General features: G+C 36.2%; 1 protein-coding gene across 1 annotated transcript in view; it reads right to left on the bottom strand.

The window, feature by feature from the left end:
• The window catches only part of LDAH (lipid droplet associated hydrolase), a 98,909-nt gene that overhangs the window by 9,459 nt on the left and 71,799 nt on the right, over positions 1-17,651 (bottom strand). Inside the window, exon 6 of the mRNA XM_039364323.1 lies at positions 4,833-4,915. Coding sequence (XP_039220257.1) covers positions 4,833-4,915 — 83 coding nt within the window. The remainder of the gene's footprint in view (positions 1-4,832; positions 4,916-17,651) is intronic.

Here is a 17,651-nt window from a genome sequence, read left to right as displayed (position 1 = left end):
TTATTTTTCCTTTATTTCCCTGTGGAATTTTTCCCCACTTCTTCACTCCCCCCCCCAAAAAAGTAATGGTTATAAAGAAATCTAATGCTCATATTTTGTGTTTTGGATTTAATGCATTATCACTGGATGCAAGCTGAAGTGTTGCTATTAATTTCCAAATTCTTCACTCTCAAATGCCCTATTACTATTAATTAGGAATGATATAGGATTTGCAGTCCAAGATATTTCGTGCTACATCAGGATGGCAGAGGCTAATGCAAAATATCCATGTAACGTCTGCTTCTTTTTACTCTCTTGGCTTGGTTTTCGTATGTTTCAAAGCTTCTATTATTGTTTTATATGGATGATAGCTATTTTAAAAGATATTCCTGTAAAAAAAGTAAATTCTATGGAATTGCAGTGGCAGATAAATATAGGAGAAAAGGAGTCTTCATTGATCACTGCCCCTCACCACCACAAAATGGAGAGATGTACAGTAAGATCATCTCACTACACAGTAGATTTAAAGTATAAGTAAAGAGTAATGCGATTTACTATTACAAATTTCATACTTGGCCTCAAAGACTGAAATGAATAGTAATTCAATAAGGAAACTTCCTTTAAAAAACCCCTTTCTTCATTAATGCTCTATTATGAGCTGAATCCATTTTACTTTGCATTTAATAATATATGCTACCACTTGACTAGAATATTCATTCAACAATACTATACAGCATGCACATTTAATTGAGTGCAAGTTGATTTACAGAAACCTTCCCTAACCTGGTGGCCTACAAATATCCTCAAGTTTCCAGTCACTATGGCCAAAGTGCTATGAATTATGAAAACTGAAGTCCAACACCTTTGGAGGCCACCGGCTTAGGGAAGGATGATCTACAGGACTTTGCAAATTTGGATTATGAATGTGAACCTTCTTGTGAGACCTTCTGTAGAAGTGAGCTATTAAAAGATGCCTGAGTAGTGAAATGTAGCCCAAGGAACCATACTTATTCTAACATTATTTGCTTTACTTTCTGCTCTCCGTGCTCAGTGTTGTCTTACCTCTCAGTTCTATTATTGGGCTTTGGTCACAAAAGGACTAAATTGGCACGCTATGTGGGCTAAAGCATGGTTAAGTGTTACATGCAGCAAAATCCTCCTGGGCTGCTTTTCTAACTTTGGACCTCAGCAGCACACCGTCCAAAAAACATCTGAGCCCTGCCCAAATGAAAGGTGTTCCTGGCTGCAGAGGATGTTTTAGACTTATTCATGCAGTGTATTTGAAGGATTTTCCAAACTGGAGGGAAATAATTTACTCTGGCTGGGGGAAGAAAGTCTGCTCTTGTAGTGTCTTCCATACTGCTGCTTTCCAGATTATGAATCTTTCAAAGGCAATAACTATTAGACTGCTATGGACAGCTTTGGACATTGGATTTTTTTTTAAAAAAAACCTGGGCAATATTAGACAAGCTGTTTCAATATAACTGACTCAAAATTGGTTTTGGCTGCGTCACTGAGCTCTTTTTCTCTAAGTTCATATAATGAAATAAGCCTGTGATGGAAAAAAACAACAACAAGGTTAAATTAGAGGGAGGAGGAGGAGGAGGAGAAGGAGGGGTTTCTTCCAAAGGCATTTTGACTTAAAACAGTGTTTCCCAAACTTGACAATTTTAAGGCATGTGGACTTCAACTCCCAGAATTCCACAGCCAGCATTGCTGGCTGTGGAATTCTGGGAGTTGAAGTCCACATGCCTTAAAATTGTCAAGTTTGGGAAACACTGACTTAAAATGTTGCATAGCAAAACACTTCATCCTTATGAATGACCAAGGCACAATAAATTTCCTCCCCCTCGGTTAGTTCCTTGCACATGCAGGATTCTGGCACTTGTAGATGGCCTCACCTCTTTTCTTTCATTGGCTGTTTATTATAGGAACACAGGAAGTTACATCACTCTGAGTCAAACCATTCATTCATGTAGCTCAGCACAGGGGTCAACAGCATGGCCTAGGGCCCGGTGATGTGAGGGGCTGCCTTTCTCCTGTGGTGCCTGGCTAGCCAATTTGAGCTGATAAGGCTGGGGATGTTCTGGCTTCTTTGGATTAAATAATGTCATCTACCAGTAGATGACATTATTTAAGGAAATGCACCTTCTCTGTTGCAGCACCTGCCATCAAGAATGAAGTTCCCTGAGATCTGTGTGGCTCCCAACCTGAAGAATCACAGAAGTTGTTCTCCTTGTTGTTCTCCCAGACCTTGGGCTAGTTGTTGTTCTCCCAGACCTTGGGCTGGGAGAGTGGTGCACCATTTGCTGGGTTGGTGGGATGTATGGGAGTCTGCTGAGTTTATTCTTTTTCTTTTGTTCCAGTTGATATTGTCATTTCTTGTTTCCATTATATCATTTTTAGAGTCAGGCTGCATCAAACTGAATAAACAAAGGTTTTCAGGTGCTACTTTCATTTTGAGATTTTACACAAAAAGGTAGCCTAAGCACTAAGTAGTCAATTACACAAATGCCAATGTTTCATGAGATGTTTGTATTTACGCCTAAGATGGAAATGCAGCATTTCACAAAATTTGTCACTCATGTGACATTTGTTTTTTTTTTTAAGTAATTGTGAAACTAGCAAGAATTCTGCCTTGTTTTCCCTTCTAGCCCAAATGACTAGAAGAACTGTTGTCTTCCTTCCTCAGTCCTCAGAAGACATGTCCAGAGAAGGAAAAAGCCATTGGTGCTTTCTCTCCTCGCTTAGGTGGGGATAGAGAAGAAGTGATGGAATCCACTAATTGGGGCCATGATAACTGTGATTTAGGAGAACATCTGAGCATCACTGTGGCCAGAATGAAAGAAAGCCATTCTTAAGCTGGCTTCCCTTTCATTTGATTCACTCATGGAAGATAAGGAACTGAAAACTGCACTGCAAAAAAGTCTCCAGAATATCATCAACTTACTAAAGGGTCCCTTTAAAAAAAACGAAATCCAACTTGTTTTGCAGCTTCTAGGTCCAATTCAAAGTGCTGGCATGAATTAAATATTTCTTCTTGGCTTTACAAATCTTTTTCAACTTGATGGATGGAGAGCGTGTAGCCATACAGAAGTTCTTGAACAAGAACGATCATAATGGCTGAGACTACAGGGAGATATATTTAGCAACATATATCCCTTATTCCTGATGTATGGACACTTATTTACGATTTCTGGAAAAGTAATACCAACACGCCCTTTTTTGAGAGAGTGGGAATAGGGACTGAAGTAGCCTAAAATCTTTGGCTCCCTGTTAATATCCATTAAAGTTTATCCCTTCACTTGGAAGATTGGTACAAATACAAATTGAACAAATAAATGCAATATAATTATACTGAATGAATGAAGCCTTCTAGAGCAAGCTGGATCATCTTTCTTCTAATAATTCTTCTAATTATCTTATTAATGGATAATATAGTATAGCAGCTGATACTTCTGTCTAGGCAAACAAACCGTTAGCAAGTCGGGACTGCACAGCCCAATAATTCACAGGCAGCAGAAAAACAGAGTCAGTGCCATATGAGGGTCCATACAAAGAGGTCAAATAAAGTTGAGGCATCAAACAGAGTCTATTATCCAAAAGACAAGAACCAAAGTCAGGGTGGAGGTCAACCGTCAGGGGTTGAATGAATTAAATAAGTCAGAAACAAGGTCTAGAAACATTATTGCCAGCCTTGTCTTTACAAACTAAAAGCTTGTAAAGCCAGAACTCATAAAACTCCATCCAGACTCCCATTATTGGCCATTAGGCTATTAAAAAAAAAAGTTAAACTCTACAACTGAGGAAGCTTCATTGACAAGTAGACTAATTCATTAGTCACAACTGCATCCCTGAGTTTGAATTCTCAATCTCCTCTGTTCACTAGAATCTGGTCTTTTCTGCCAATTTAGGTGAGGACATTTGGTTGTAGTCACTATGACATGATATATGCCATGGTACCTTCACATAAATTATGTGAATTACATAATTGGCATCAACTGCATTATGACATGAATGACATCCACTCTGGCACATGATGTCACTGTTCGTCAGATGTCTGCAACAAAAGGTCCTCTATCTTATTTGATTCTAAGATGAGACTCATGCCTCCCTTGTCCTGGTTTTTGGTTCAGAGAATAAACATGGTATGGCTAGAAGTGCAAATTCACCTTCAGAGGAATCCTGAGAAGACATGCCTTCAAATAAAATATAGAATTTCCTTTCTTGTTTGTTTTGATTTGATCCTTAAACTATTTTGATTGTTTCAGGTATGTGATTTATGTTTTATATTATATTTTTGACTGTAGATTACCCATGGGACTTTTTAAAATTAATAAGCAGTATACAAATAATACAAATTTATTATTAAATAAAATAGATAAATTAATAAAATGTAATGTCTTAATATCTAGTTTCCCTCTTTTGATGCTGTCAAATTGGGTTATTTTTATTCTAAAATATTCTTGTAATAGCTCACCTCAAACTATTACAAGATGAGATGAGGTACACAGAATCTTGCAAATAGACTCAAAGTTACTGAAACCTGGAATTAGAGCTGAGTGAAATGGAGTGGATTTGAAAACAGATAAACAATAAGGGTGGAAATAATTCGGAAAAATGGCTTTAGAGCCTGTGGGAACCCAAATGGAGTACTTCTTTGCAACTCTTTAAAGCTGCTGTATCTTTACACAATCACTAAGTTGTCCTTTGCAGCCATCACATAGCCTCAGGAAAAGATATAGAAGGCTTAAAAACTGGCAAGTAGATACTATATTTGCACCCCCATTTTGGAGTGGAATCTGAAGTGTTGAACAATCATAGCATCCAATGGAAACAGAATAAAAGTCTACCTTATTTAACTGCTGCTTTATTGTAGAATTGTCTCTCTGTTTAACACTTCTCATTTCTTGGCTTCCCAGGTACATGATGTTTGCTGCAGAAATAAGACACACAGGCATGCACATCAGAAAACAAAACTTATACAGGAAGTTATGTTTGGTTACAGTCTTCAAATTTTGACAACTTTAAGGATTATTCTCCTTGTTTCATAAAAATGTCTCCCAGTTGGTAGTTAATCCATTGCTTATCCTCCCTCCCTCCCTCCCTCCCTCCCCCCCCTCTCTCATTTTGGTAAAAAAATAAGAACACAGTACAGTAAAATTTAAAACTATAAACAGAAGGTGTGAGACATAAAAGGACCCAATAATTAAGCATAGGCTGACTAGTTTCTACTTTACTATTAAGTTTGTCTTTAAAACATTAATGTTTTAAAGATTTTAATATTCTTTTTTTAAAAAAATGAACTATTTTGCTAGACAATAGACATGTAATTCTTAATTAAAACATTTATGAAAAGAGTTAATTACACAAAATTACATGACTTGAGCACTTTTCATGATTGGTTTTCATGAAAATTAGCAAGGACCAACTTGAACAGTTCTAATGGACATTTCCCCTGAATAGCCTTTTCCTTAAAAGAAATAATGAGTGAAAGATTGTAAAGCAAAGGGAGTGATTTTTCTCAAGAGGCAAAGAAAAAGGAAATAACAATTGGACTGCTCCTTACCAGTGACCTCAAAACATTCAATGGGGCAAATTCCTATAGCACTTTAAGGAAGTGGAAGCAAATGACATTGAGACAGAAGAGAGGGCAGAGTTCAATTTCAAAATACCTAATAACTTTCCATATGACTTGATATCAATGTACTTGTCAGCTCAATTTAAAATTCTAGATTCAAGGTTTAAAGCCAAATTATTTGACATTTCACCATACAACCAAGTTTTTGGAATGATCCAATCCATCCCTATCATCTGGCTTGCACAGATTAGATTCTTGCTCCATAGTAAATTTGTATGGGATTAGTACATATGTAGTGAAAGGAATATTCAGGAGTGAGACACAATTGTCCAGAGTTATTGATTCTTCCCAGAGCTGTGAGAATTCAAAAACTTCAGAGTGCAAAGTTGATGATTTTGTGCACTGTACTTCTTTTATACCACCACAGGAATATGTTCCAAAGGAAGGTTGGTAGAAATGCAAAGACATTTTGGATCCAGGGGCCTAATGTTAATGGAAAGTTTCTAGCCCTCAAACTTTCTACCAAAGGAATCAGGCCTCCATAGTGATTGTGTTATGTTATCAGCATAGCTCTTCATCGATGGAGCAGTTCTTCCATTCTATTTATGTATGTATCATATTCTGTATTTATTTATGTATGTCATATTTTATGTAGTGTATATTGGAGGTGGTGACCCTTTGAATGCAACAAAATTTCATTTTAATGTATGCCGATTAGTGTACATTCAAAGTGACAATAAAGTTATTCTATTCTATTCTATTCTATTCTATTCTATTCTATTCTATTCTATTCTATTCTATTCTATTCTATTTATTCTATTCTATTCTATTCTATACCTACTTTCTATTAATAAATCCAGCCTGTGGTAGGTAGCTAACAATACAAAATAAAACATTTCCGTAAAACTACAAAGCACAGTATAAAACCTGTAATTGTTGGTAATATTAAAATTACAGCAAAAAAAGTTTTAAAAGCTAAAAAGCTGTACATTAAAAGCTAAAAACTGTACATGAAAACAAAGGACCCCAAAGAATAAAGGTAGAAGTCTCACAGTTTAAGACTATTTCCTTAGTGTAATAAACCATACTACTTCATTCTAAATCTGAAAACTGGACAACCTTAAAGTTATAGCCTGCACTGTTTTACAAAAGAATTCAAAGCAACCTAGAACACAAATCTTTCATTTAGAGTGGTGTTTCTCAAGCTTGGCAACTTTTAAGATGTGTAGTCCAGCTGGGGAATTCTGGGAGTTGAAGTCCACACCTCTTAAAACTGTAAGGTTGAGAACACTGCTTTACAGGAATAACCAAAATCCCTCCAGTGCCAGGAACACTAGCAGCTCCAACTGACCCAGCCAACACCCACCACCAACTTAGCAAATACAGGAGAAAGTCCCAAGATAATCTTGCATACAGTTATAGCTATCTGAAAAACATAATGACAGTTATTAACCAGGCATAAAAGAACAATGAACCAGACAACTTATCCTGCCATTTTAAAAGGAGAGTGCTTAGGAAGATGCTATTGTTCTGGACAGTAAAGGAGACAAGAGAAAAAGATTAAAAATCAGAAGGTATTTCTTTATTCCTAGGTCAGTTCTACTGCACTTAGGTATACAGAAAATTGCACTCTATAATCCTATGAATGACCCCTCTTTTTAATGTGGAGGGTGAGATGGTACCTCCCTCCCCTTTCTCCTTTTCCTCCATCAGGGATGATTAAGCATTGGTGTCCTTTTAGTCATGTCCCTTTGCTAAACAGAGACTGCTAACTGTGCCCAAAACACACTTGATTTATTTATGATGGTGCAACCCAAAAGGAACTCAGAATCAAGGACCAAGAAAAGAAAAGAGGGCTTTATATCACTGGTAGCTCTTTAACCTAACATGTCACAACCAGTGCTTAATATTTTCACCAGCTAAATTAATAGTACCCCCTTTACAGAGCTTAATGATCAAAATCAATCAAGTTTCTTTCAGTCTTTAGAACTATTTGACATTGATTCAATCAACCACCAATTGCCAGACAGAAATACCTGCCCATTCGGCACTGAAGTTCAAAACCATTGTTATAGTCATATTATGGCGAGGAAACAAAACAATGCAGGACTAAACAAAAGATGAATTGTGCTTTGAAACAATAATCTGCAACAGTCTTAGTGCCATTGGGTTTTGCTTAATTAGCTCCCTCCATCTCAAGCAACATTTGGAGAATAGCAAGTAGCAGTAAAATGCTTAGCATTTTATTTTCTTTAATGTGCCTCTACAATAAGGTATGGAACCTCTGACTATTAAGATGTCACTAAGGTACAGATCACTCCATTCCTCACTACTGGAAATCCTGGTGGGAGTTGTAATTTAACAAGATATGGCGGACATATGTTCCCCAGCCCTGCTTAGAAGCAAATGCTTTAATGGAATGGTTTTTCTGTCTTTCTCCAACTCACATTATTGTTCAAAAGGCAAACAAAGCATCTATAATATGTCAATTCATTTCCTCAAGGATTGCAACCTATGAAAGAAAAGCTAAAGTTTGCCAACAGATATTTTTCTGTATGCATACATTGGTGCAAACATTTCCTTTCCTCTGGGAAAATGGTAAACCTCATTCCATCTGCAGCAAGATTCATCCATCAGTTTAACCTATAATCTGAACCAGCTTGCACAGCCCACTGTTATCTTGGATACAGTGAGTGCAAGTTATCCCTGGAAGCTCTTAAGCTTTTGTTTTATTACTGCAAACTCCAAATGCCAACTGGTTGATGGTTTGGAGTAAAAAACTTATATTAGTATATAAATTTCACTAAAAACTTGCATTAGAAGTCGACCGGTCATAATGTGCTTGCGGCCATGTACACTGAGTTAACTAAAAACAAATAAACAAATGTTGTCAAACTAATTTAGGAATATAGGAATATAAGTGTAAAAGACTTAACCCGTTTAATATAAAGGCAGATATAAACTCTGATTTAGGGAATTAAAAATAAAGTATGTTTAATACCACTTTCTGTATTAACTTTTGCTCCACACAAAGCACCATAATGTTGAAGGCAGAACTGTAAATGAAGAAAAAAACCCCAAGCCATAACCAGTTGTTAAATAAGCAATTGGAACCTCTGTGACAATAAAAGTTTATTTATTTAGCTAATTTAATATGATCACATGGCAATGTGAAGAACATAAATGATTAAAAACCAAACAATAATAGAAAAATCAGATAACAATAATCCATACAACCAAGGTCCAGGATCAAGAAAAGCACCCCAATTTGCCAAAGCTCCAACAATAAAGGAGAGATTATAATACAGATACAATTGGAGGCCACAGGAATAGAATAATCAGTAATCTGAAATATGTATCTGTATGTCTGTGTGTGCATGTATATGACTTTGTGTGTTAATTCTGAAAAAATAATAATAAACTAAGCGTCTTTCCCAGCTAAGTGGATTACAAAGATAGCACCATCCAACTTCTTTTCTAATTCAACTCAGAGACATGCAGTTTGTATCTTAATTATCAAAATGTTCTGAAAAACCTTGGGATTCTACAAGAACTTTCTGAAAGACTATGGCTAATCTATGAGGCCAAAGCAGATGAACTGGGAAAATATATTTGGGAAATAGCCTTTGTATCATTGTTTTTGTCCAGATGATTTTTATTAAGTTATTGTAAACCACTTGTTATGATGATGTGGAAGAACAGATAAAAGTGGTGGATTCAATAAAAGCAAATTAAATTATGGTAGAAATATAAGTGAATTTCCCAGGAGAAAAATGTCCCAACTACCCTGAGGAAAGTATTGTGTATACTGCAACAACAAAAAAGACTTCTCAAAACTGAAGGCAAAAGGAAAAATGCCCTTCTTCTCTCTTTTCTGCTTTCTTCTGAAGTAGAAGAAGATATAAAAGCTAGAAGCAAGAAGAAGGTAGATTCATTTGGGTACCATTTAAAAAATGTTCAACTGAATTAGATTCAGATAAATTATCCCAAGGAAGAACTGAGATGTAGTTCACATCACCAAATTCAAATTCAGCCAAACCATACATTGAAAGTATATTTGTGCCATGAGGTAGTTATGACCAACCAACTTCTGTTCAAGGGATCTCATGCCATTATTAGCCATATTATGCATCCTTATTGAAGCTACCAGCTGTTCCAGCTTCAATAAGGATGCATAATATGGCTAATAATGGCATGAGATCCCTTGAACAGAAGTTGGTTCTACTCAACTATCTCATGGCACAAATATACTTTCAATGTATGGTTTGGCTGAATTTGAACCAACTGGATTATTTGTTTTCCAGGCAACTTTCTTTTTCTTGTGGCAAACTGTTGCTGCAATGGTATCATTGAGTCTCTACAAGGTAGTAAATAAACAGCTCTGTCTTTAAAGCTACAGATGGAAGAAACTGAATGTTGAGAAGGGAAAACTATATATGCTTAAATCATTCTGCATTCAAAAAACTAGCATGCAGGAAGGCTAGAATCTTTTCTGTCAGGCTTGTTTTCCCCCAAACAGGGCTATCTACCTTTAAAAGATGCCATGGGAAATTATGAATATTTGTTAATTACCTTACCAGCCAGTTTGCTTGCTTTTCACAGCCGTAATAATGCCACAATCTCAATGGATAGGTCAGATTATGTAATGGTCTGTGGGAATGACCTTGGGAGAGAGGAGGAAGAGCTGCAGTCTAGACAACCATCATACAAAGGTATCTCAGTCCACAGGGTTGTGAGAAGCATCTTAGAAGGCCCTTTGGCCTTTTAAGAGTTTATTGCTTACCAAAGATGCAGTGCCTTATTGTAGCTTGATAACTTGAGACAAGATGGGGATTCCTTTTTGTCATTGATTTCCTACTAAAAAGTAGTCACTTTTAACCTACTTTTGTTACAGCAAAGACAGCAATGATGGTAAATTGGGTCTTATTGAAACATTTCTTATTCTGATGCTTCAGCATTCTAGATAAACTGCTTATTCTACTTTAACACTGACATGTAGGGTCAGTACATCTTAAAGCTAATTTGGGTGAATACATTCTAACATCTTAAAGCTAATTTGGTTGAATACATTCTAACATCCTTCCTGAATTGGTCATTAGGAGGAGAGCTCAATCTTGGAGTGACTGATCCAAGATGTGGGTCAGTCCATACAGGTAGGTATCCAGTAGGTCTTTAAAATGCAGAAAAGGACAAATTAATGCATGCTTCTTTCAGGATTAACATTATGTTAGTGAATCATTCCTTAGATTTATTACTGAGGAGCTTTGGAGCTGAACTTTGAAAACAGAAGCCTATTAATTCAGGCTTAATTTGTTGGTTACAGATGTGTTAAACTATCAAAAGGATCACTTTTATAATGTTATAGTCATTGTAGCAGAGAAATGATATGATCACACATCAGTGGTCCAATGCTCTAATACTAGTCTCCCTCGATCAACAGCTTCATTGCTAGATGTGGTCAGGTTAGTCCTACCTATTGCAAACTTCTTTAGCAGCATGTTTTTTTTAAATGTCAATTTATTTTCAGTATCTTCTTCTCACTTCTCTTTCCTTTCCATCTCTTAATGGTACACTGGGTGGTGAGTCACTCCAAGTGAGCTCTTCTTCAAATGACCACCTCAGGAAGGATGTTAGAAACTCCCAAACTATGCTTCGCGTTTCTTGGAAGTTATGAGCAGTTTCACTATCAAAGCATTCAGGTTTCATGAGTAATATTTATGATGGAAATAAAACTGACAGCTTTTAATTTGTTTTTTGTTTTTTTAAGAAACATAATTATGGAAGCCAAACTGAAACAAGAACAGCTTTCCTTTTCTCACTCAGAGCATCTGTAGAGAAATCAAAGTCCTTACGAGCTATAAAGCAACTTGTTAAATTCCTACCTACCCACCTTTTCTTTCCTTCATTTGGAAAGACGATAAGTTATAAATGAGGGTCACTCTGACAAATGACTAGGTCTGTCAACATAATAAATCCTTTAAAAGCCATTTGTTTCTTTTCACTAAATTAGCATGAGCATCCCATCCTTAAATAGGGGAAACATCAGCTCACTTTCAAAAAGAGGAACAAAGCAGATACAGAGTACAAACCACAATTAAGGACTGTCTTAGGAAGGTAAGTCTTCAGACAACATTAAGCAAACATTTTAGTCAAGCATCACACAGGAAAACAAACAGTAGCAGAGGAAATGTGAAAGTCATTATTCCTTAGTTTACCTTCCTGGAAGGCAGGTGATAAAATATGTTTCTAGGACTAAGGAAATGTTCCTTGAAAATATGTATTATGGGATATAATTTCTTACCTCAATTACAAATGGGCACTTAACAACTTTGCATGGGCCCAACCACAGGGTCTCTGCCAAGAGAGGGTAACTTTGTTTTCATTTAGGCAATCTAATGTATAGACCCCGTATACAAACCTTGAAGAAGTTGACTGTATGCTTACATATTTTCTCTTTAAGTTTAGGTGTGGCTTGGAGAACAGATTAATAGACTCTGCTGCAGTATTTTAATACTGCACACATTAACAACAGGCTATTTACATGGAAAACATACAGTATGACAAAATAACAGACATTTCTGTACCTGCTTCTACTGTGGTGAAGGTGAAATGATTGAAGAGGAAGAGGAAAAAATAGGCACCTCCTCAGTGTGTTTTTCTTTCCAGTACAAATACATATTTGTGCAACTAGTTGCATGCCCCATGTTTAGAAAAAAAAATTACATTTTTATGTAGGATTAGTTGTCATGGCATCATGAGAGATGCCAAAGTTAACTATAGGAAATTCTTGCTTAACAATCCTAATATCGAGATAGGCAGATAGCGGCAACTGAAGTGAACACACCATGGCTATAAATGTGGGAAGTCACAATTTTGATTACATATTAATGCATTGCAATGACTCTAACTTCACGGATCAGTTGTAACTAGCATTTGTTCGGTGCCACTGTAACTTGGAATGGTCATTGAATGAGGAACTACTGGTAATCCATTGCATTATTTTGCTTGTAGGGAGCTGCAGACTGTAACTGAATTTAATATCCTGAATCTAGAATGAATCTTATAAAGCACTTATAATTCAGAAAGAGATAAGGAAATGAAAATGTCACTAATCTGTTATTCTTAGTATAGAATCATCAGAGTTGGATTGACAGAAACCAGCAGAATATATTTCAAATTTAAAAATCTGAGTTAAGGATCAGGTTATTTGCATTTCATAAAATGGAATGTTTAATTGATTCTGACTTCATAGTCCAGTTTCTCTGAGTGATGTTCTAGTGCAGGGGTCCCCAACTCCTGGTCTGTGGACCAGCACAGGGCCATGGCATGCCAGAAACCGGGCCACACAAAAAAAGCGAATAGATAGATTTCAAATTGTGATTTTTTTAAAAACCACTTTTATTGTCAATTTAACTAATCAATAATGGTAGCAATAATAATACCACTATAGGATTATGCTTTTTTACTTTATCTTTAAAAATATGATCAGAAATACTTAATATGTCAACTTAAAAATAGTAAGTTGGGTGCTGACTGGAAAAAACTAGAACTAGATATGATACATTTTACACCCAGGATTGTTTCATTCTAGCCAATGTTACAGGTATCTGAAACAAAATAGTTCCAATTTATACCATTCAAACAGCATATAAATATGGGCTTATGTATCTACATAAGATGGATGAATCACTCATTCAACTGCCTTACCACATCTTCGCTGCATATTTTAATGCACATTTGCCCATCATGCTAGGCCAAATTATATTTGGATTGAGTGGTTCAGAAGCAGATCAGTCATTGATTAATTGGGCTTAATAGTGTTGCGCCTGTACTTCCAGGTTTCTAACTTATTTCTCGAGTTTGCTTGGCAGATGCTATTCCAACTCAGTGCTTCTATAGGCCAAACTAGAAGAGAGAAACAGCTTTAATTTGTGTACTGCAAATAAGCTAATAATTTGTATGCATATAAATGAAACGGGTTTTCCCTCTCTTCTCCAACTTTTTAGTGATTGTGATGATTTCTACATATTTCTTCTCTTTCTATTTCATATACAGTTTTCAATCTCTGTGGTAATTTTTAGTTTTCCATAGCTAGTTAACTCACTTGTGCTCAGCCATGGAAAGCTTTTGTGAAAAATACAGTTGTGGCATTTACCATTCAATCTTTTCATAAATCTTTTCATCCAGAGGACTTAAAATGCCACACGTATAAGTAGCCCTTGCTTAGCAATCTCAATTGGGACCAGCATTTCCATCACTAAGTGAGGTGGTCACTAAGTGAAACATCACATGACCGCAACAGGCTTATGATACCACTTCTGCTGGGGACATTAAGTGAATCATCACGGGTGGTTAAGTGAGATGTCATGTGGCTGTGACTTGCAATTTTACTGCCAACTTCTCCACTGATTCTGCTTATCAGAAGCCCATTGGGAAATGCTCAAATGGCAACCATATGACAGTGGAATGCTGCTAGGCTCGTAAATGTGAGAACTCGTGGCAAAGTTACTTTCTCAATGCTGTCTTAACTTTGAATGGTTGTTAAACAGGGCAGTTGTTAAAAGAGGTCTACCTGTAATCTGTACTGTTGTATAATTCAACACAGTTATTGTATCTCCCTCAATTCGTCTAATATTAAGTGTAATTTAGCTCAAAGCTATGTAACTACATCATGGAGAAAATCTATCCAGGTGGTCACCAAGAATCAACCATGACATGATGGCACATTATCAATCCAAAAATATAATTACAAGTCCTGATTCCTGCCTGACAAGACACCTATCTATCTATCTATCTATCTATCTATCTATCTATCTATCTATCTATCTATCTATCTATCTATCTATCTATCTATCTATCTATCCATGATAGCCATCCATCTGAAGTGATTCGGGGAGGCTAGCAACCGTAAATTAATTAAAAACAATTACAGTATAGTACAAAAATAAACATACTGTAGGGCAGCAGAGAAAAACTCACCATAGATGTCAATATAGGCAGGAAATGGGATTCAGTAAGCCCCCAAGCCCAGGCACAAAGCTTACTCTAGTGCCAGGAACAACTTTCTATATGCAATTTACCTGCTCCATCCACACATTCCATATAATGAATCAAAGGAATTTATCAACTTTTGTATAGCTCCTTTAAAGCATGACAAAACATGTTGGTTGCATTCAAGCTTTTAAATTTCTTTAGTTCATTGATAACAGTGATTCTCAGGCTCTCTCATGAAAGTGAAAAGGGCAAGGGGAGAGGAGAGGAGAGGAGAGAGAAAAGAAAAATATAAAGGTCTTAGTTTCTCCTTCCTGTTCATTAGCTACTCTTCCAGCCATCTGATTGCCAACTATTAAATATGGTTTGTATCCAGCTCATTTTGATATAAAATGGGAAGAAAATAGTTTTCCACTTCATTTTTAATAACAATTTCAAGTGCTGTTTTCCCAAGATAAGGACTTTTTTTTTTTCAATCTTTTCCACCACTGCCAAGTATTGTAAAATAAACCATCTTCACTACTCTTCTGGTCAGTAAACAGATTAAAAAAAAAAAAAAACAAGGAAATTCCTCCAGAGAAGCCACAGATTTAAGATTGCAAGGAAGGACTGCATGTAAGGAGGGGGCTTGGGGGCTTACTGTGCTTATCTGTATCTTTGCTGTCATCCAGACGTTAACCTTTGACCCAGAAGCCTGCCTCTCTCAAAAAGGCTTGCAGTGTTTGCCCATTATGTAATGTCTGTACTTTTGTGGAAATTTTACAGAAACAAACGGAGGAAGTTTGCCAGTCAAGCTAGTGGATAATAAATCCTGTGCGCTATAGATACAGACCCGTCTGCCCTCACCTTAAATCAGCTACTTACATGCTCAATGGAAAATATTTTTCTGGCAGTAAGTTTTTAAAAGTCAGAAAAACAAAGCCTCCTCCTGCAAACACATTGCATTCATAATATAAGCTGCAAAATAAAAAAAAAAACATATTCCACTCCCCTTTTCTTTTTTGGTGCCCCTTCATTTGCTAGAAGTTTAATATGCTTAATATGGGGAGGAAGAACGGTTTCTATTTGGAAGGTGGTTAAGTATCTTTATTTTTCAAAAAGGGAAACCTTTGAGGATTAATAAAATCTAACAAAGTGGAAGAAAGTGCAAAACTATTCTGAGGTAGCCGCCTATTTCATCTTCTTGTGTTTCTTTTTCATCTGTCTAACTACCACCCTTGTGAGGACATTAAGGATTGTGCTGTTATTGTTAAGAACGGCATATGTCATTGTAAGATCCTGATATCTGCTAAGATAATTTTCCCTTTCAGTTGGGTAGATTTTTGGCAATTTCTTAGCAATAGGGGAATCATATTCCTGGGAAGGGGAGTGATACTAACCAGTTTAGTCTATTGGTTAAGGCACCAGCCTAGAAGTCAAGAGACTGAGAGTTCTAGTCCCATCTTAGACATGAAAGTAGCCCGGTGACTTTGGGTCAGTCACTCTCTCTCTCTCTCTCAGCCCTACCTCACAGGGTTGTTGTGGTGGGGAAAATAGAAGGAAGAAGGGGGATTAGGTATATTCGCCATCTTGAATTATTTCTAAAAATAATAAAGGTGGGATAAAAATCAAATCAAATAAAAATACTGTAAATGAGTTAGGACTGTAACAGGCCCATGACATTTTCCATTTTTATCCTGGGACAGAGGGTAATTCAAAGAAGTTTTTCTTCTGCCTGTACCTGTATAAAGTCTATTTTAGAATGATGCTTTTTTTATGGTACTGTGCTTCCAAATAGTGGGAAGGTGCATTTTTTCCAGCAATTATGGTTAGAGGAAAGCTGGTTATCTATCTTAGAACTTAACTCAATATATTCCAGGAAGCATATCAGAAAGGACCTGACCTTTATGCATAAGAGACATCATGGAGAAAAAAATGTGGTATTTGAAAATGAGAATTTGAACTACAGTTAGCAATATAAGAGTATTTGATCAGATATTACTTTCAAAGAAAATGATTTTTTTTCTTTTCCCCTTCTATACATTAAAATACTGGTCTTTGAAGAGTGGTAAAAGTATTATTATTATTAGTGAAATTCTTAGGAGGCAAAAACCAGAACCAAGACTAAGTCAGGTGTTTAAGAATTAGTTTTTGTAAAGATGTTTTATCGTTCTTTTCTATGTCTAGAAACTGTGGTGGCACAGTGGTTAGAATGCAATATTGCAGGCTAACTCTGCCCACTGCCAGGAGCTCAATCCTGATTGGCTCAAGGTTGACTCAGCCTTCCATCCTTCTGAGGTTGGTAAAATGAGGACCCAGATTGTTAGGGGCAATATGCTTAGAGAGGGCTGTAAAGCACTAGGAAGTGGTATATAAGCCTAAGTGCTATTAGTATTGCTAGACATCTCTAACATTCTCATGTCTTGTTATGTCATATCTGGTATGAAATATCCATGATTCTTTCCCATAGTGAAATCAATCAACTAATCAATCAATGTACCAATTAAGTGGCACTCTGCTGCTCTTTAGGGGCCGCCCGGTTTATTGCCCAAACTATTATAAAGCCACTACTGTGCTGTCTAATGCAGGTGCTATCATCATTAGAATCAATATAAATGATAATATATGAGATTTATTATTAACCATAAGATATATATCCACTTTCAACACACGCACATGCACACACATACACACACACAACACACATATATAATTTCTTATTTCAATGTATACCTATTTTTATACTCTTAAGGCTCTCAAAATAGTTAAAAATATAAAACTAAAAGAAAAAGGGTTAAAATACTTAACTTATTTCCTGAAAGCAAAGAGGCAGCTAAATGCGACTTCTGAGGGGGGTATACCCAATTATTTGAGAGCAAAGTAGTGGAATTCCTATTTTAATATCCAGAATCTATTTCAATAGATTCTACATATTGCACATGGGGTAATATTAGAGAACAGTATCTGCCCAATAAGTTTTGAAAATGTAATATTTGAATAAAGAAATTGACTAGGTAAAAAAATTAAATCCTATGAAAATTCTAATAAGCTATGTTGTAATTGAGACAGCTTACCTATTTAGTATTTAGCTGATGTATTTATTAATATTTAGTCCTCTGTT

Source organism: Crotalus tigris, unplaced genomic scaffold, assembly GCF_016545835.1.
Source record: "Crotalus tigris isolate CLP2741 ecotype Arizona unplaced genomic scaffold, ASM1654583v1 scf7180000019740.931981, whole genome shotgun sequence".
Taxonomy (NCBI): domain Eukaryota; kingdom Metazoa; phylum Chordata; class Lepidosauria; order Squamata; family Viperidae; genus Crotalus; species Crotalus tigris.
The sequence above is the reverse complement of the archived record's forward strand: the minus strand, read 5'-3'. Positions and strand labels throughout refer to the sequence as shown.